We start from the raw sequence: 20,431 nt of genomic DNA on the forward strand, positions 1-20,431 counted from the left end.
AAAATAATAATCATATATTATATGATTAGCGCAAAAGTTATCGAAAAGATAAAAACCATATTTTCTAAGAGCGACAAAATACAACCTGTTGTAGAATTATACAAAGGTAAGAACTTATAAAATATCTAGTTAAAATGGGAGTTTTTCAATGCATATAAACTTCGTTTAATTGAACAATTATTTAAATCATCTCAAAGTATTTTATTTAAATATTATAAGCACAAATCATTTCAACGATTGTCATCTCATAACGGTATATACTATCGATAGTTGGCAGCACTGCCCTCCCACGCATCACTGACCAGTGTTGCTAAACGCCCCTTGCGCATCAGGTGGCAACCGTGTGATTTTACACCAAGCAAAACAACTATTATTATTATTAAATTCAGCACAAAGTTCAATGGTTTTTAGGTCCTGCACACGCCCACAATTCAATCAACAACTAAAGGCACAGCGATAAGTATGTAAGTGAAAGTAGCAGAGAAGACAAATTCAGTTAGATCACCAGGGCACTCGCTATTTTGTGCAGTGTAAAGGCGCCAACGATGTTTTGTCTTCGTCTCGCACAGCACAACGCAAATTTATTCAAAGACCCACTGCCACATTTTGATACGCTCCCGAGTAGCTAAACACGTTTCGTATGCTTGCATGTCCATTTCGTAATGCCCCCGACCAGGAACTAAGGTCTGTCCACGCGAGATGGCGGCGATAAAGGTGAGATTCAGCTGCGATTCCCACAAACAATGGGGCCCTTTACTAAATGCGTTGTACATCTAACATAGAACATCACCCTGGGCATTCTGTACGGCCTGTGGGACAGCATACGTGGCATGACACTGGTCCTGCACATCGACGACGAGGTGAATCGCCAGAATGCCGAGCAGGAGCACCGCCACCAGATGCGTCGCACCGACAAGGATCGCTATGAACGAGCAAGGAGATCACCGTCACCAGTGCCCAGTTCCGCGGCAGCCATGATCCGCGAGGAGTACGCCAAGCAGGCGGAGGAGAACGCCGACGAGCGGACGCTGGAGAAGATCCTGGGCAAGAAGACCAACGCCCAGGAGCAGCAGCCTCAGGGGTAGGTGACAAACAAAGAACCAGCGCACTTATAAATACATTAATTGCGCATTTGATTTATAATCCCGCCACACGCATACAGGGAGAAAAAGATCGCTAAGAAGCTGTTCAAGTGCTGCATGCTCAACGGCGGCTTCACCTGGCTGAGCATCGTCCTGTTCGAGTCCGCCCTACTGCCCACACTCAAGTTCTGCCTCACCATCTTCTATGGAGCACAATCGGAAACCCTGCCCGTGGTCTGGGGCTGGCTGCATCCCATCCTGTCGCTGCTCTTCGGCATGATGTGGGTGCTGCCCATTTTCATGCTCTCCAAGATTGTGAGCTCTCTGTGGTTCGCGGACATAGCCAATGCCGCCTATCGCGTGAGGAAGGGTCGCCCGCAGCTGATTCCAGGGATTAGCAAACTGGTGGCCGACTTCCTGTTCAGTATGGTAGTGCAGATGCTGTTCCTGGTCCAGAGCATGCTGGTTAATCTGGTGCCCGTCAAGTATGTGGGCTCTGGGCTGTGCTTCGTGCATCTGTGCCTGCTCTATTCGCTGTACTCCTTCGAGTACAAGTGGTTCAACATGGGCTGGGAGCTGCATCGACGGCTCACCTACATCGAGAAGAATTGGCCCTACTTCTTCGGTTTCGGCATACCGCTCACCGTGCTGACGAACCTCTCCAGCTCGGTGATCGTCAGCAGCTGCATCTTCTCAATATTTTTCCCCCTGTTTATACTCAGCGGCAATGAGGCGAAGCCCATTGTGGACACTACGTAAGATATTTCGGTTTGGTAACACAGTCCAGCTCCACTAAGTCGAATTGGCCAAAGTAACACTTTAACTTTAGAGTGTCCTTAGCTAACATTTTAATCTTCAGATTGGTTCATTCTATTTATGTATATACCTTGAATGAAATCTAAACCACCCCTTTTCCTTTGTTACTAGTAAAAATTCGATTTAGAGAAGCTCTTCTGTACCCTAGCTATAAATATAAATAACTAAAAATTTGACTTCCGTCTAGTGAGATCTCGCTGCGTCTCTTCTCGCCGGTGGTCTTCATTTCGAACCTCTGCTTCGGCGGCAATCCGTGGAGCAAGGCCAACCGGCTGAGTGCCATGCAGCGGCAGCAATATGAGCTGCAGCAGCGCCAGCGACTGCTCCAGCGGGACGAGCAGCTCCTCAAGCAGCGCAAGCAGCAATATGTGCAGCAGCAACGACTGCATCAGGAGCAGCTGATGCGACGGGATCGCTCCCATTCGCGGTCACAGACGCCGCAACTGGGACACCCGCATCGCTATGCCCAGGCGCCTGTTTTCGATGCAGGGCGAGTGCGCGACTCCTCTGCCTCGTCCACGCACAGCTCGAACTCGCCGAGCATCAATAGCCACCGGCCACCGCCTTACTACGGGAGCTCGCTGCGCGGAGCAGCGCCCCTTGTGCCCACTCCTGTGCCCGGGGCACCGAGAGTGCCGCTCACCCCGCCCGTGATACGCCAGGAGTCGGGGCCCGATGACTGGAACTTGTGAGATTTATGCTTATACACGCAACGTAGGCTTTAGCTATACATATATATATATAATTCGATCTGTGTAATGTACGTATCATCTACCTATCTAACCATCGTGAACTGTGTAAGTTAAAGATAACTATAGGTCTACGCATAATGACAATGTTCGCTAGTCGACACCGCCACCAGCAACACAACGCCCCATTCGCATCGGGGCATGACTATATATATATAGGGAGAGAGTGGCTATATCTGAAATGCGGCTCGCGCAACTGCTGCAGAATCGTTTAGATGTTTATTTTAGGCGGCGTTTTTCTTTTTAATTTTTGCTCGTAGGGTGCATGCTCTACACTAGAAATTACGTCGGGCATAAAGTTCGTTTAATGTATAATTAATCAAAAATAAAAATAATTTTGTACTTTCGTCAAATGTTGTTGTTGCTGCGATTGTTTCAGCGTTATCAGTAGATTTGTCTGGGTTTGATTAGAAATAGTGTGAGTCAGAACTAATCAAAATGAAAGGGTACTATCAAATTCAGGTAATTAATTAAGAAACTTATAGTTTTTTATTATTTTTATTATATCAACTATCTAATATTTATCAGTTTTCAAATCAAAAACTCACAAATATTACCCGTTCTAACCCCATTTCCAGACTTCCCCCTTCACCGATTCCAATAATAATTTCATGTTGATTTGACAATATAACAAGCTCCTCAATACCTCATAATAACTCCCCCACCGACAGAATGCTCTTTCCGTAACCGCCACCAATTAACGCTTCAGTTCCAGCACGAACAATCGAACTAGGATATGTGTTCATGTTTAGTTTGGGATTGGGGTGATGGTGTTGTGGGCTTGTGGGCGATTACCCACCAAATTGATTATCACCAAGGTTACACCCATGTGTCCACACATTGTCGGTGTTGAAAGTGAAATTGTCGGAGGCCCTGTAGGTTGTATCCTTTTTTAAAAGCGTAATTTCCTGCCCAGTCGTATTTTGTTGTTCGTGCCGTGCGGTCAATGGTCAACTCCTGAAATCCTGAATTGAAAACCCCTATGTGAAAGTCAAAATGATTGTGGTGGACCTTAAAACTTCCAAAAATGTTTGGCTGCTTGGACTTTTATTTTTATTAGGCACCTTGAGTTGGGAGATCGCTGCACAAACTACTCAAAACATCAATGTGTGTAAGTTGAGAGTCGATCGATATGGATAAAGAAATATTGTGTGGGATATAAGTATTTAGGTAGTATGGACTTAGTTCCTAACATCTGAAAAGTTCGCTTGGACTACTTTCTAATATTACTAAAAAGAAGAATATTTCTACGTTTATATTATCTTCATATTCGTCAAAAGACGATCTGAGTATTCATCGTAAAATATATTTTATTATGCTGTTATTATGTTTGTTTGGCTAAGGTAAGAGATTTAAATAGTTTAATTTAGAATTTGTATGACTATGGATCAAAACGAAAGGTGCAAGACAGGTTTTACTTCAATTAAACAAGTATATCTCCAAGAATTTTTGAAATACATCCAAAAACTCAAAAGCACTCTTCGTTCAGTGCACTTTAAGTAAACTAATTAGATAAAACCTGCGGAGAAAGATATTGGTCGGGTGGATTAATGGGGTGGTGCCAGTCATAATGAGTTCTAGGGCAAGCAAACAAACGCAAAGCCACGTAATGCTTTCGACAAATGCAATTTAACTTATACAATGCGATCCTTTGGGATAGTGTTCATCAACGAGGTGGATAATGAACCGGCGGCCAAGGCGGTGGATGTGGCGATTACCTACTTGAAGAAGAACATCCGATATGGACTCTCGGTACAAATGGATTCCGTAGAGGCGAACAAATCGGATGCTAAAGTGCTACTGGAAACCAGTGAGTTTTGATTGGGACTATCACTGAATTTCTCTCTGATTTCATTCGTTCCCTAGTTTGTAATAAGTACGCAACAAGTATTGAGAAGAAACAGACGCCCCATTTGATCCTGGACACCACAAAATCGGGAATAGCCTCGGAAACGGTCAAAAGTTTCACTCAGGCCCTGGGATTGCCCACCATTAGTGCCTCCTACGGTCAGGAGGGGGATTTGAGGCAGTGGCGCGATTTGGACGAGGCAAAGCAAAAGTATCTGCTGCAGGTAATGCCGCCGGCAGATATCATTCCCGAGGTTATACGAAGTTTAGTGAGGCATCTCAATATTACAAATGGTAAGAGGATTTCCTAATTATTTCTGTTCCTTAAAAATATGTATAGTATTATGGATTATTAGAAATCTTCATATACCATATTATTGTTACATTACCTAACAGAAAATAAATTCTATATCTTGACCAGCTGCCATTCTGTACGATGACACCTTCATAATGGATCACAAGTACAAGTCCCTGCTGCAGAACATCCAAACTCGTCATGTCATCATTGCCATAGCCAAGGATGGAAAACGGGAGCGCGAAGAGCAGATCGAAAAGCTGAGGAATCTGGACATAAATAACTTCTTTATTCTGGGCAATCTGCAATCGATACGCTTGGTTCTGGAATCCGTAAAGCCGGCGTATTTCGAGCGTAATTTTGCCTGGCATGCCATCACTCAGAATGAAGGAGAGATTAGCAGTCAGCGGGATAATGCAACCATTATGTTCATGAAGCCCATAGCGTATACACAATATAGGGATCGCCTGGGACTGCTACGAACCACATATAATTTAAACGAGGAGCCCCAGTTGGCATCGGCTTTCTACTTTGACTTGGCTCTCAGGAGTTTCCTTACCATTAAGTGAAGTGATATATATATAACCCTTACTCTTTATTAAGTTATATTTATATTTCCAGAGAAATGTTACAATCAGGCGCCTGGCCGAAGGACATGGAGTACATTAATTGTGATGATTTCCAAGGTGGTAACACACCTCAGAGAAACGTGGATCTTCGGGAATACTTCACCAAGGTTGCTTTACCCACCTGTACAACAAATTGAGGTTGATTACTCACTTCTATGTATTTATTTTTACTACATAGATTAGCGAGCCGACATCCTACGGAACCTTCGATCTCGTCACGCTACCCGGACAGCCCTTCAACGGCTACAGCTATATGAAGTTCGAAATGGACATAAACGTGCTGCAGATTCGTGGTGGCAGTTCCGTGAACAGCAAATCGATTGGCACCTGGACAGCCGGTCTGGACTCACCCCTGGTCGTCAAGGATGAGGAACAGATGAGGAACCTAACTGCGGATACGGTCTATCGAATCTTTACTGTTTTGGTGGGTCAAGATAGGGGCTTACAACGAATGTTTTAGGAGTAGTTTAAAAGAAATAAGATAGGCTTTTTACATTTCCATCTAGCTTTGCTCTTTTCCTTGCTTATTTTAAAGGTTTTTATTGTGTTTTGCTTCTCGTTTTTTGGTCCAAACTTAATATTTGAGCTTGACAGTTTTGTAATACATTTTTAACGTTATAATAAAGGTAAAATCACTTATAATTATATCAGAGTATGTTGTTTTAGTAACAAAGTAAATATAATAATCCAAGTTTTTCGTAATAATTTCCGTATAAGTATCTTAAATATTAAAGTATTCCTTTTTATTTTACAGCAAGCTCCCTTTATAATGCGCGATGAGACGGCTCCGAAGGGATACAAAGGATACTGCATAGATCTAATCGATGAGATTGCTGGGATCGTTCACTTTGATTACACAATTCAGGAGGTAGAGGACGGCAAGTTTGGCAACATGGACGAAAAGGGCGAATGGAATGGCATTGTTAAGAAGTTGATAGACAAGCAGGCGGATATTGGCCTTGGCAGCATGTCTGTCATGGCCGAAAGAGAGATTGTGATAGATTTTACAGTTCCGTACTACGATCTGGTCGGTATCACCATCATGATGCAGCGACCTAGTTCTCCCAGTTCGCTTTTCAAGTTCCTCACCGTTTTGGAGACAAATGTCTGGCTTTGTATCCTGGCTGCCTACTTCTTCACCAGCTTTCTCATGTGGATCTTTGATCGCTGGAGTCCATATAGTTATCAGAATAATCGGGAAAAGTACAAGGATGATGAGGAGAAGCGGGAGTTTAATCTTAAGGAGTGCCTCTGGTTCTGCATGACTTCCTTGACACCTCAGGGAGGTGGCGAAGCTCCTAAAAATCTCTCTGGACGTCTAGTGGCTGCCACTTGGTGGTTGTTTGGGTGGGTTTTCTTTTTGTCCTTCTATAAACATGTATTATAATTAATTAACAATTTTTTATATCCCTAAGCTTCATCATTATTGCCTCTTACACGGCCAATTTGGCTGCCTTTTTGACTGTATCCCGTTTGGATACTCCTGTTGAAAGTTTGGATGACTTGGCCAAACAGTACAAGATCTTGTATGCTCCATTGAATGGTTCTTCGGCAATGACATATTTCGAGCGTATGGCCAACATAGAGCAGATGTTCTATGAGATTTGGAAGGATCTATCCCTGAACGACTCACTGACTCCTCTAGAGCGCTCCAAGCTGGCTGTTTGGGATTATCCAGTGAGTGATAAATACACCAAGATGTGGCAGGCCATGCAGGAGGCAGCTCTGCCAGCCACGCTCGATGAGGCAGTGGCTCGGGTCCGGAACTCAACGGCTGCCACAGGATTCGCCTTCCTGGGTGATGCCACCGATATTCGCTACCTGCAGTTGACCAACTGCGATCTCCAGGTGGTGGGTGAGGAATTTTCCAGGAAGCCCTATGCTATTGCGGTTCAGCAGGGGTCACATCTCAAGGATCAGTTCAATAATGCGTGAGTAAAAGTTACGCAATAATATACCTTAATATTATACCTATTCTTACTACCTCTTAGAATCTTGACCCTTCTTAACAAACGACAGCTGGAGAAGCTCAAGGAGAAGTGGTGGAAGAACGACGAAGCTCAGGCCAAGTGCGAGAAGCCCGAGGATCAATCGGATGGCATATCCATCCAGAACATCGGTGGCGTCTTCATTGTGATCTTTGTGGGCATTGGCATGGCCTGCGTTACACTGGTCTTTGAGTACTGGTGGTATAGATACCGCAAGAATCCCCGGATCATTGACGTGGCCGAGTTCACTGGGGAGCGATCGGATGTCAAGGATCAGCCGGGCAAAATGGCCGAAGGGGTTATTCTTGGCCATACGGGCGAGAAGTTCGAGAAATCCAATGCTGCACTGCGTCCGCGCTTTAACCAGTATCCGGCCACATTTAAGCCACGTTTCTAGAATAACTCTGATAGCAATCAATCGCATATTATAGTAAAACGTGCACTGGGATGTCTACGTCTAGTTTTTAAGGTATTTCAGACACTTTGTGCACTTTTATTCAAATCGTAATAAATGTTTTAACAAAGATACGGAGCTTTTTAATTTGCCTTTTACAAATGTAGTCTTAAAATTTTGGAAAAACCTTAAGCAAATGCGGTGTTGATATGGTTATGATTATATAAATGTAAAATATTATATCTTTTATTTCAATGTTGAAAGTAATAACTTTCATTTCCACTTATTTTTATTTCTTGGAGGAATTCTAAAACGGTTTTTGAATTGAATATTCCTATTATTTATTCTCATCGCTTCCGAAAAACAAAGCATATAGGAATTTTCGAGTAACTGAAGTAAAAACTTTTTTGCATTTATAGCGAAAATACAAAATCATGTACAAATAAATAGAAATACGGTTAGGCAGAATCCTAAGTTATAAATACAAAATAATAATGATACAAAAATGTACAAAAACTATAATTGTTCAGCGTGTTCCTTGAGATTATATTACAAATCTAATATTAACATACATTTAATGGTTTTTAAATTTGAATATCTGAGAAAGCGTTAAAAAGTGTGTTATTTGGTATAATTAATACTAAATTAGTTTAGTATTAAAATTCAACATTCGAATTTTCCAACACTGCTATACATCACAACACTGACGTTGCCAGCCCTGGTTTCCCCACTGCCCAAGAAATCAACATAAAATTCCACCTTCATCCACGCCCAACAGTTTTGTTTTCAATTAACCGCGATGGGGGACAGTTCGGATGAGGAATACCTGGGCACCGATTGGGTGCCGTACAGCGAACGTTCCGACTGGAAGGATGTGGAGCCCCTCGCCCAGGACGACGGCCCCAATCCGGTGGTATCCATTGCCTACAGCCAAAAGTGTGAGTAATGCAGGCGGCTTTATCTATGGAAGTAACTATGTCTGATTGTTATAACCATATATCCAATCCCCGCAGTTCGCGAGGTTTTCGACTATATGCGGGCCGTAATTGCACGCGGCGAGAAGAGCCAGCGCGCCCTGGACCTCACCACGGATGCACTGCGTCTTAATCCGGCCAACTACACGGTTTGGCAGTACAGACGCGACATCCTGCGCGAACTGAAGGCCGATCTGAACGCGGAACTGGACTATCTAAGCGAGGTGATTGGCCAGAACTCGAAGAACTACCAGGTGTGGCACCACCGACGCGTCATCGTCGAGATGCTCAACGATCCCAGCAACGAGCTGGAGCTCACGGAGAACGCCCTGGTCAACGATGGCGATGCCAAGAACTACCACGCCTGGCAGCATCGCCAGTGGGCCATTCGCAGCTTCAAGTGAGTGGGGAGTTAGGGGGTTACATTCCCTATAAGTTGTACCATGATATATGTTTAAAGATCTTCTTATTATTAGGAAATAAGCAAGCATTTAATCTATTTATAAGAGGTATTTCTTTACTTGTCTTGTTTGTTTTAACGAAATTCTTCCTAATATACTTTTAGACTCTACGACGACGAGCTGAACTTTGTGGATCGCCTAATTTGCGAGGATCAGCGCAACAATTCCGCCTGGAACCAGCGCTTCTTCGTGATCAAGCACTTGGGCTTCACACCGGATCTGATTCAGCGCGAACTGTCGTACACGATGAATCGCATTCGGATTATCAAGAACAACGAGAGTGCCTGGAACTACCTGGTGGGTGTGATGCGACAGGGCGACAGTGGAAATGCACGACTGAACAGCTACCCAGAGGTGGTGGCGTTCGTCGAGGAGCTCTACCAGGCCGGCAACCGATCGCCCTATCTGCTGGCCTTCCTCATCGATCTGTACCAGGAACAGGCACTCCAATTGAAGGCCAGCGATAACGAACAGCTGGCCCGTAAGGTCTACGGCCTGTGCGAGGACATGGCCAGCAAGCACGATGTGATTCGTCGAAAGTACTGGCAGTATGTGGCCAACCACCTAAAGAACCAGCTAAGCAAAGTTCAGGAGGAGGAGCAGTAGCTGCAGTAGAATCCAGGTCCGAAATTCTTTTTTGCTTAGTTTTAAACCACATACGACGTACTTAGGCCTTCTTTATACATAAATAAAATTAAATTTACCAGTCAAGCGATTGTCTAGAATGTTGCAAAGCGCAACCTAGTCATTGCCACATGTCATCATGGCCGGCCTGTCTTTTTTGTTTGCGGCATCTGTCCCACATTGTTTATCTAAGTGAGCCGTTGTGTTTGTACACGTAAATTTCATTAACAATGAGCAGATAATTTTAGCGCAGTGTGTACGCCAGCTGAGGCCATTCAGCGGTTAAAGTGAGCTCGTAAATGATTGAAGTAATTTAATGCTTTTAATGCTAGGTTTTAGGAAGAGCTTCTGTTTTGTGTGCAAATAGATGTGGGAATATTTGGACAGAAATGTGAGAAGCGTAGCAAATATTTTAATGTAAATGGCTTTTCTGGAGTAGAAACCTTTTTCCCTTTAGTTATCTTAGTAATCGTTATCTTTTTCGTCAGAGACCGGAAGAACCCTCAGTGTGCTGTTCTCAATATTGTTATTTATTTAAATTTGCTTCTTTTAGTTTTTTGTTTTCTCATTTGTTTTTAGTTCGAGTACATACAATATAGCAGTTGTAATATATAACTTTTTCATTAAATTTGATTTTCTTGCATATATATTGAGATTCTGTTTTTGCAGTTTTATAATAGAAAACCTCCAAAGATGACTACGATCTGGATCAAAATCATCTATGTGGGAGGAGTGGGGAATTGGGAATCGGGAGCATGTACTTAAAATGAAGCAGAAGACATCTTTGGCGTGTTTTTTATTTTGTTTCGGTTTTTAGTTCAGCTAAATAGGAGCAAAATCATTGAGTACTCGTTTGCATAGTTTGATAAAATTTCGTAATAATAAAATATATATTTATTTTGTATTTTTGTTTGGTTTTCGCTTCGTTTCGTATTCTTCTTCTTTTTTGGATTTGGGTATATATATAAATTTGAAAAAAGCCTATAAATCCAAATTTAGTTGGTACAAGACCATTTAAAATCAAAGCACTTCGTTTGGGTCATCGAAAGTATTCAATATTATTTGAAAAATATATATGTAGTATTCTGAAACGGTTTCGTTAAAAAGAGGAAAGTGTGCAAAGCTCTGTTCCATGGCCCAAGCGAGAGATTTGTTTGGTTTTCGGTAGCAAAGACCGTTGATTCGAGATTGTTATCCTGTTGAGATTGAGAGATTTTGCGTGGAGAGCCAGAAGAGAGAAGTAGTTTGTGTGTGTTGTTTGTTTAGTTCGTTTAACAATTTGATATATAGAGTTAATATATATAATAGTTTTAATAAATTGATGCGCTCTTCATATCTTTTTTTCTGTGAGCCATTCTGTTTGTGTTTCTTGTTCGTTCATGGAGTTCATTTTTGTAAAAGCATTTTTAGCAAAAAATTAAAAATTCTCTCTGTAATCGGTTCCCGTTTAAAATGTCTGACCTCAGCGCGCATTCTTGATCGATTAAATCCCCCTCAGTTAATGTTTAGTTCTTGTCATCGAATCCTAATCAATACCCATATAAAATAAATCCCTTGATTCTGGCCGAAAATTCGCGTACTCCGATCGACGACGCCGCGTTTCTGTGTGGAGGAAGCTTCATATACCATCTATAAATATACTCGTACAATTTCTTGGTTTACATTTTCTCGTTAATATTATATTGTTTAAAAAATCAACGCCACTTGATGTGTGCCATGTCCTGTCTGTCCTAAAGAGTCCTAAAAGGTGCTTACAGCTTTAAGCATAAGTTTAGCGTAGGCGTAGCGCTCCGATCGATCTGGTATCTCGTAACTGCCATCCCTAACCCAGCCTGGCCTACTTGTCCTCCCCGATGCCCTCGTCGGTCGTGGTCTTGCGCTCCCTCGCCTCGTCGCCGCTGATATCACATTTTTCAGCCAACATATCCTCGATGCCCTCGTCCACCGTCTGGCTCTCGCCGGGCACATGTTTGCGCCGCATCTTGGTCACCACCACGCACTCGCCCTGCGGCAGCGGCGGAAACTTTCCGTAGGACGTGTTGCCGATGGTTCCCACGGTGCTGTCCTCGTAGCAATCCGGTGTCATCCGCACCCGGCACGTCTCGAAGGCCTTCTCGTAGCCCAGCTTAGTGTACAGACTGCGGGACGCATCGTTCCCAGGACGTATCACAACGAAGGGCGTGTAGCCGCGCTCGATCACCAGTTGGGTCAGCGACTTGGCCAGACGGATTCCATAGCTGTGGGGTAAAAATATATTTTAGAACAAGGAAATCAATGGTTTAAGGCTCTCCTCCAATTTTTAAGCTAAAAAGATCTGAATATATTCGGAATAACTCAAAAACGATAATTATGTCGAAATTTATAGTTTCAAGTATTTTTTTTTCTCAAATCCCTTCTTTTTGGATTTGTAAAATTTAAAAAATTTGTTTTTAAAACACTTCCTATGTTTTGAATGTTTTACTAGGCTTTGAAAGTTTGGAGAAGTCTGAGCCTTAAGATAGGTTTTTAGCTTAGAATTCTGAAACACCCCCTTCATCGTAGCCCTACTAACCCCATGCGCCTGAAGTCTGGACGTGTTTGCATTGAGAACATGGCGCCGTAATATGAGTGGACCATCCAGGCCGCTAGTTCTCCGGTTTCCTTGCGAAAGATGCCCAAGCCAGGGAGCTTGCGCACGAGGATGTCAAACAGCTGGACGCACTCGATTTCGTTGGCAGGATATAGATCATGGATGCCCTGCACGTTGTCCAGGTTCAGCAGACGCATCTCCGCATCCTCCGGCAGCGGCTCCAGCTCCAAGTCGGTGTTCAGCTTGTTGCACACGTAGATATCACCACTGAGTCGTTCCATCACACCGAACTTGGAGTAGAAGTCATCCAGGCGATTCATAATGGCGATGTGCGTAAAATTCAGGTACATAGGCTTCTGCCAATCTATAAGTACATCTTCGGTGCGCATCATATCGACATGCTCGATGTGTGCGGATGGACAAAATATGCCAAGAGTTTGGTATATATTGTTGTGCGGCTGAGAAAATATTTCAAATTAATTTCAGTCTGTATAATATACCTTATAAATTCTTAACTCACCGCAAGCGTGCATCCTGGAAAATGGAGAATTATCGGTTTTTCGGGCCAATCTTTAGCAACATAAAACTTAAAATCCCAAATACGATCATTCAGGTACGTTTTTATGGTTTGATGAAACTGTAAGAGAAATGAATGTAATGGAGTTTATTAAAAGTTTAGTTTATATTTAATCTTTAGCAACATAAAACTTAAAATCCTGGTACGATATTATGATGTGATGAAACTGAAAATAGAAGGGAAGTACATTTTAACTAGGATTGTATTTATTTCAAACGGTTTACGTTCCGATTCTTGTAGTTTAGTAGGTAGTTGTGTTAAGATCATTTGTATTTTATCTGGTAGGTTATTAGAAGTAGAATTATAGTTTACACACAGCAAGAGATAAGATATTAATTATGTATTTGTAAAAAAAAGTAAGCGTTTAAATCGAATAAATATAAAATGCATTATTTAAGTTAGTTTACTTAAGTTTACTTCTTTAAGAACTCCCCATATTAAACAATTACAAAAGCTTTTTCCAGCAGTTGGCATCGCATTCCCAGAGCTGTTGGTAACCGCCCCGGAAAAAAGTTGCTCGCTAAAAATCGAAAAACTCCAGTGGTGGCCAAATCCTTGAGGCCGGTGCCAAGCCATAGATATAGCCAACAAAAGTACAAAAGCACGTGATGTTCGGGGCGGAATGGCATTAAAAATTGAACAAAAATACAAGTGTAAACAGTGAAAACAGGTCAACAAAAAAAATGCGAGCCCGGCTTTGAGGGTTTGGGATTGCATGACTTGTGGTCTCGGTCTCGGAATTTACAACGCCTTCTGAATAAAAAAAACCCTCTTTCTACCCAAACTACAGGTAATTGTTGGTAGATTATCTGAGAGAATTGGGCGTGGCAACTGTGGAATATCTTGGTGCCAAGTCGGGGATACAACGTTCAGGGGAAATAAAGATGCAAAAAAAATATAAACCAAGTAGTGTTAGCATTTTTTATACGCACCTTTAATGATTCCGGCAGAAAGCGCTCTAAAGTTACCAAAATTTCTGGAAGCTCTGATTCATGCACCAAACGAAAGTGTTTACCTTCAGGAATGATTTCCATTTCTGTAACGAAAATAAAGCCAGGTTAACCTTTTGTGTAATGTCCAATTACCTTCACGTATGTATGGGCAAATGTTTCTCTCGGTAATGTGTGTATTGTGTATTTTGAGTCCCTATACGTCCATCAAGGTCTCACGTTTGTGCCTCTTTCAAGGCCAAAGCTCAACAATGGAAAAGTTGGAAAAGCAAGAGTCACAAGAGTGGGAGTCCCAAGAAAACCGGGGCACACACGTCCGGATGTTGAGGATGCTCAGCCGCAAATGGTTCGACGGAATATGGATTGGCTTTCCATATCCATCGAATGCCATGGCCCCTAGCTACTTAGCCATTCAAATTGGTTGTGCATAGGAAGGACATCGGCAATTGAGCCAAATTAGCAGGAAAGTGCAATGCCAAAACAGGTAATCGCCATCAAAATTTGCCCAATAATCAATTTGATTCGATTAACTAAAATTTTGATCAATTACTGTCATTAGTTGATGGCATGATTGGACTACAGTTATTTGTTTTTTGATGGGCTTTAAAAAGGTTCAACTTTATAAATATTTAAGGTGATATTGGAAAAGCTTGTTCAACATTCTTAAATATTAAGCGACTACTTTAATTACTGAGCTCTGAACTAACAATAGCAATTTATAAAACTTATAGTAATTAATCTGATCTGAAAGTTTTGAATTTCGAACTAATATCTTAATCTGTTATGATAAAAACTTTTCTGTACACACATTTTTTTTTTTGTTAGTTCCGGAATACATATTTGCAACTTAATTTGTGTTTTCTTGTTTTTATCGCAAGATTGATGGCCGTTGTGATTGATTGACGAATGCGCCAAATATCATTATCCTTCACTGGTAAATGGCATGTGGCACTCCTCCTCTGCAGTAAGTTCCCATCCCCCAAGGGTTACTATGACTATTTATTGCAGTTATTTGTGTGCCCAAAACGAATGTGGTAATGGGGCACATGCTGGCTGGAATTAGTATTAGTCATGTTGTACGTACGTAGCCCAAGGTGGGAGGATAAGGATTCAGGGCGTGACAATGGAGGAGTACGAGGACTAGACTACTGGCCAAGATATGCCACGTATCCACATCACGTCTGAGTCGGCTCAGACGGTGCTAAACACTTGTGTCTCTTAGCAAAATCAATATCAGACTTGAGCATTTGCCATTCCTGTTGACAACAGCATTCCTCGTTCATAGAAAAAAAAGAACCCTAAGATGATACAGGAAAATCACTCTTAAAGGATCTTAAAGTATGATACAAAATAGTTTCAATATACATTTCTTATTCGCTTAAAATACAAAACTTAAGAGTTACTAAAACAAGATGATTGGTTCTCTCAAAATATGTTCTAGTACATTTTTATTCCAAGCTCTCTGTCGATTTAAAAATGTTTACCCTTTACTTAGTGTAATTTATTCAATTTAAATCCTTGAAGTTCTATAAAAACTGGTGGCCCAAGCGATTGAAGTTCAACTAATAATATTTTCCTTTGTAAACTTTCCGAGTTGCACCACAAAAAATAGTGAAGCAAGGTGGGTGCCTTAGAATGATGGGTCTAACATGACAGTTTTTGTTGATGTTAGGGATAAAAATACCGTTGACATTTCCCAGCGACACCACCGCGGGGTTCGAAAAGTAGACGCGACACCGCAGGTGCCGACATCGCCCCAAGAAATTCCCAGTCGTATTCGTATTCGCAGTCCAAATCCCGAGCCCTTTCCTGTCTATAAGTAGTACGGCCTACCCCACGTACCTCCGCCCACGCCTGCTCCTTTACCTGTGGCATGCTATCGCACTTGTCAGCCAATTTATTTCGGCTACGTTTGCATTTTCTTTTCGGCCTAATTATTGAGTTGCCATATAGCTGCGATGCGTTAAATTTTAATACCCTGGCCGGAAGGGCATCATGAATTGGTCATGAGTTGGCCTTCCCAAAATCCGGATGGTATGGCATCAGAATCTGGGTGAACCGCCCCGAAAGTGAAAGGAGCGGGGATGAATATGTGTGTACTTGGCACATTTTTGCCAATAAGGAATTTGCAACCAAAGGGGGATCGAAAAATAAGGCAAGAAGAGGATAACCTGAAGATTCTCTGAATAAATTGGAAGGTATTCAGTTAAAAATAGGTTAGAAGAAGTAATAGAAAAATATAGCATAAGAAGTAAAGGGATTAGAAGAAACTGTACGTAAATAAAATTATATGAGATACAATCCTGCGAAATGTAAGGATCAATGGGAGGTAAAATATTAAGTATTGGATTTATGTAGATGGGTAAAGTTTATTATATACCTATAAAAACAGGAGAGTGTACTGATAGTCCTATTTATCCTAGTAATAAAATAAATGTTAGAATTATCTCACAGGGTTTATACATTTCACAACCTAGATATTTGCATTTTAATTAATGATACGACAGGGGGTAATCCCATCAAAAAACTATAATCTATAAACCCTTGCCGGCTGATCACAGATGCGATTTCTTGGGGCGCATCTACGCTAATTGACATGCACATGTGCATTTTCAGGAATGGCGCACAGAAAAGTTAGCGACATGTTCTCAATTAAAATGAAAAAATCAGATAGCATACCAGGAAAATGTGCAATGGGGGGTTAGGGCACATTCCCCCACAAAAATCCCCACAATGTTTTCCTTATGAAGTGCACTTACAAAAAATATTAATTCCGTTGACCTTGTGTGAATTTGAGGCTGCCTTGGCTGGTGGTGCGGCTTCTGCTTTTGCTTTTTGGTGGTTGTGCTGCTGCTGCTTTTGCTTTTGCGGCTTTTTCGACTTTATCCTTGAGGCGTGTCAGCTTTGCGTGTGCGATATATATTTATATTTATTTTATACGCTCACCAAATTATTTGTGATTTATGTTTGGAAATTTATAAAATTAATTTGGTTTTTTTTTTTTTCAGTTATTTGTTGGTTTTGAAAAAGTGCAGTATGAAAATAATTGTTGTTTATAAATTTAAGTTTTTTTTATATGCAAATCACAGATGTCTTTATTAGAAAAATTTAGTTATTATTATTAGGCTGTTTAGTTGATAGTTTTGTTTTTTTTTGTTGGAAATTCTGGAAGTTCTTTTTTCGATTTCTTCTTGCTGCTTCTTTTGGTTAGGCCTTTTTTGAATGGAGATGTCGGCAGGCTGTGATTGATTTTTCTGTCGATTGATTTATGGAGTGGGCCTAACTCGATGGACGCGACTGTTGTGGGCTGCCTGCGCCTCTGAGTTCACAGTTAGTTCTCCGCAGTGCTCCTCACTTTTTGGTGCTCCTCTTTGCTCCTCGCCTTTAGCCCCCGTTGCACCTCCACCACTGATGGCCTAACCAGGCGGCGTCTCTTTTCGCTTTTTACCGTTAACGTCCAGGCGATTCTCGGTGTGTGTGTGGTGTGGCGTGTGTGTGTGTGTGTGCTACGCGCGTGAGTGTGTGTGCATGGCGTTTTGCGAAGGGGGGGCGGCGGGAAAAAGGGGGTCGGCTTTGGAGTTTTGCAACCGATTATTATTCTCGGTGATTCGCTCTTCGAGACGCGTCTATTCGTTGCAATTTGTGTATTTTAACAGAAAATTGATTTTCCTCTGTGGGCTGTCCTGATTTCAGCTTCCTCTCGTCCTGTGTGGATTGCTAAATCGAATCCTCAGTTTTGATTTACATCAGTTCAGTATTTTCTAATCCTTTTTTTTGGTTTCTGGTTTCTTTTGGCCACACACAACCAAGGACACTCACGCACACACACACCCCGACACACGCACCCACAACGGTACACACGCACAGTGGAATCGAATTTGAGTTCGAATAATTGGATTGCGTCTGGTGGCCTGGGAACTTTTGGCATCAACTGTGCCTGGACTTGGACTGCTTGCTGTTGCCTTGGATGGATTCGATTCTCCTCGGGCTGAGTTGGTTCTTCTGCCTTGATGTCCACTGCGAAAAACCGAACTGAACTGACTGACTGACGACAACGAACTGATTTCGGAGCAGCAAGGAGCAGCAGCTATGAAAGCTCCGCAGCAGCAGCAGCAGCAACAGCAGCAGAAGCAGATGTTGCTGTTGCTGTCGCTGACCTACAGTGGGCTAATATCTGCAATAATTTCAAGGTTCTAGAGAGGTCTCGACATTATTTATTATAATGTTATATTATATAATATTAGAATTTCTATTAACAAAAATATGTAAGCATAAAATTCTTATGCCTGATATAATTTATTCTACTAATTTAAATCATAACAGTTGGATTTTTTAGAAAATAAGAAGATCTTTTTCCAACATTTTACAATTTTTTTACAATTTGTTGATGCCTATATATATGTTCTGTTTCCGAAATTTACAAATTTACTTTTTGCTTATACGTAGTAAAGAATATATTTTTTAATACTTGTGTGTTTTAACAGTATATTATACAATTGAAAAAATATCTCTAAGCTAAAACAGGATTTTAATCGTTTTGCCAACCCAAACCACTGTGCATCGCTTGCAAATTCGAGAACGAAGGAAACTGCAACGTGGCAGCGACGTCGTCATTTTTCGCCTCGTGAATTTGCTCTCGCGCTCTAAGCTCCATTTCTCACCCTTTCTAATTCGCTCATTTCTCTCTCTCCGTTGCACTTGCAAAAATGTAAGTAATCTGCAGAAAAAAAGGTGCCCATAATCAATGCATTTCCGTTTATACTACAAAAAATATTTTTGAAAAATAATTGAATTTATTTAGAATTTAACAACTTTATCTTTAATACATAATTTATCTTGTATTTTACCATTTAAGCTAGCAGATATAAGTATCTTCCCTTAAAATAAAGAAAAACATTGGCCCCAGTAAGTATGCAATACTTATATAAAAAACATTTTGTAAGGACCTCTTGATGCTACTTGCTACACTTTTAAATTTATTAAATGTATTTCTTAACTTCAATGTAATAGCAAATATGTATGTAATTATAATTAAAAACTAATGTTTCCCTAATTTAATTTAACCACCTAGAGCAAGGTAGAATTTTATAATTTTACAACCTTTAGCGTTAAAAAATCTCTGTTGAAAAATTTGAATAAATATAAATAAACATGCCCCATGTTCGTAGTCCTTAATATTTCTCTCAGTGTGCCTGCTCTTCGGGTCCGCTCGTCCTCTTTTGCCATGCACCTCCCACTGCCGCCCTGCCAGTGTGTTGGTGCTCTCTCCTGTGTCGGTGTACCACATCCATCCCCATCGTTTTGAGCGAGAGCGAGCGAGAGAGCACGCGACCGAAAAGCCCACCATGCCATTTGACTCACTCCAACTCCTTGAAGAGTCGCATGAGGAGTTTGAGTTTGGCTTTTGTTTTGCACGTTGCCATTGCCATTGCCCAGCGGTAACTGTACACCGTGCCGGATTGGGATATGCGTTTTCAAAACACATTAGCGGCAACACAAAAGCAACAAGAACAAAAAAGAAGAAAAAAACCGCTGGAAAATGGCCACGGCGTCAGCGCAATACGTATACGCCACGTAGCGCCGCCACTTTTTGGAGCACGTGTCACCAAAGCCGGTCTTTCTCTCACTCTCTGTCAATATCTCTCTCTCTCACCCTCTCTCCTTTCGGCTGCCTGTTGTTTTTGTAAACAAACAAACAGCCGCTCAGCTGTGAGGACGAAAAACCGTTGTTGCCTCCTTGCCGAAAAAAATCCATTTTAATCGCCACCGTTTGGAGTGATATGCCAACCGAAATCCGGTCGACTTGACCGGAAAGCCTTACGGCGCATCAAGGTCGCGTGTGCAATTGACATTTTTATTGGCATTAAGTGGTGCAGGGACTAGTTTCGGTTTCAGTAGTTCTAGTAATTAAGGCAGACATGAAGACGCGCCAAAAAACAACGCCCGGAGTGCTAGGACTCTCAGGTACACTACAAAAATAGGTTCCTAAGGATTTTAAGACACTTACACAGCTGCTTACAATTTTAAATTATATATTTCCAAAGGATAATGATTCAAAAAATACATTATCTTTTTCGTAGCATAGTTTTAGGCCCGTTTCCTAGTGGTTTCAAATCAATGAAGATTGTCTTCAAATCCCTAGATATTTTAAGTCAATTACGAAGCTCTGCCAGATTAAAATATTTCAAATACAAAATTTCGGAGGATAAAGGTCCAAACAATTTTTTTAAATGATTAATTTCCAAAGGATAATGGCTCAAAGAATAAATTCTCTTTTTCGAAGCATACTTTTAGGCCCATTTCCGAGTGGTTTCAAATCAATGAGATATTTTGAGAAACTTACAAAGCTCTGCCAGATTAAAATAATTAATATACAAAATTTTGAAGGATAATGGTCAAAACAATATGTTACATTTTTTGTAGCATACTTTTAGACACTTTACCAAGTAATTTCATGTCGTTAGAGATGGAGTTT

The 20,431-nt window shown here is 41.4% G+C and overlaps 4 protein-coding genes across 5 annotated transcripts; 3 read left to right on the plus strand and 1 right to left on the minus strand.

The window, feature by feature from the left end:
- Positions 1 to 319: 319 nt before the first annotated feature.
- On the plus strand, positions 320 to 3,000 carry LOC119548177 (etoposide-induced protein 2.4 homolog). Of its 2 annotated transcripts, none has more exons than XM_037855292.1 (5): positions 320 to 464; positions 677 to 714; positions 783 to 1,081; positions 1,163 to 1,837; positions 2,086 to 3,000. In XM_037855292.1, the coding sequence occupies exons 2-5, from the start codon at positions 700 to 702 to the stop codon at positions 2,588 to 2,590; spliced, it is 1,494 nt and encodes a 497-aa protein (XP_037711220.1). In that variant the 5' UTR covers positions 320 to 464; positions 677 to 699; the 3' UTR covers positions 2,591 to 3,000. The 2 variants fall into 2 exon arrangements, with proteins under 2 accessions (XP_037711220.1, XP_037711219.1); XM_037855291.1 differs by having other exon boundaries at positions 324 to 464; positions 530 to 714.
- A 594-nt stretch (positions 3,001 to 3,594) lies between these two features.
- Positions 3,595 to 7,857, plus strand: LOC119546441 (ionotropic receptor 25a). The gene is made up of 9 exons (XM_037852716.1): positions 3,595 to 3,758; positions 4,308 to 4,457; positions 4,514 to 4,789; positions 4,917 to 5,355; positions 5,412 to 5,526; positions 5,598 to 5,843; positions 6,174 to 6,766; positions 6,835 to 7,350; positions 7,411 to 7,857. The coding sequence occupies exons 1-9, from the start codon at positions 3,644 to 3,646 to the stop codon at positions 7,802 to 7,804; spliced, it is 2,844 nt and encodes a 947-aa protein (XP_037708644.1). The 5' UTR covers positions 3,595 to 3,643; the 3' UTR covers positions 7,805 to 7,857.
- A 650-nt stretch (positions 7,858 to 8,507) lies between these two features.
- LOC119546472 (protein farnesyltransferase/geranylgeranyltransferase type-1 subunit alpha) lies at positions 8,508 to 9,997 on the plus strand. The gene is made up of 3 exons (XM_037852756.1): positions 8,508 to 8,739; positions 8,815 to 9,175; positions 9,341 to 9,997. Exons 1-3 carry the CDS (start codon positions 8,601 to 8,603, stop codon positions 9,840 to 9,842), a joined length of 1,002 nt encoding a protein of 333 aa, XP_037708684.1. The 5' UTR covers positions 8,508 to 8,600; the 3' UTR covers positions 9,843 to 9,997.
- Positions 9,998 to 10,369: 372 nt separating this feature from the next.
- On the minus strand, positions 10,370 to 18,014 carry LOC119546471. Its single transcript, XM_037852755.1, has 5 exons — positions 16,716 to 18,014; positions 13,939 to 14,042; positions 12,950 to 13,066; positions 12,412 to 12,887; positions 10,370 to 12,097 (listed from the first exon to the last, which is right to left on the minus strand). Exons 2-5 carry the CDS (start codon positions 14,038 to 14,040, stop codon positions 11,698 to 11,700), a joined length of 1,095 nt encoding a protein of 364 aa, XP_037708683.1. The 5' UTR covers positions 14,041 to 14,042; positions 16,716 to 18,014; the 3' UTR covers positions 10,370 to 11,697.
- Positions 18,015 to 20,431: the final 2,417 nt, after the last annotated feature.

This window comes from Drosophila subpulchrella, chromosome 2L, assembly GCF_014743375.2.
Source record: "Drosophila subpulchrella strain 33 F10 #4 breed RU33 chromosome 2L, RU_Dsub_v1.1 Primary Assembly, whole genome shotgun sequence".
Classification (NCBI taxonomy): domain Eukaryota; kingdom Metazoa; phylum Arthropoda; class Insecta; order Diptera; family Drosophilidae; genus Drosophila; species Drosophila subpulchrella.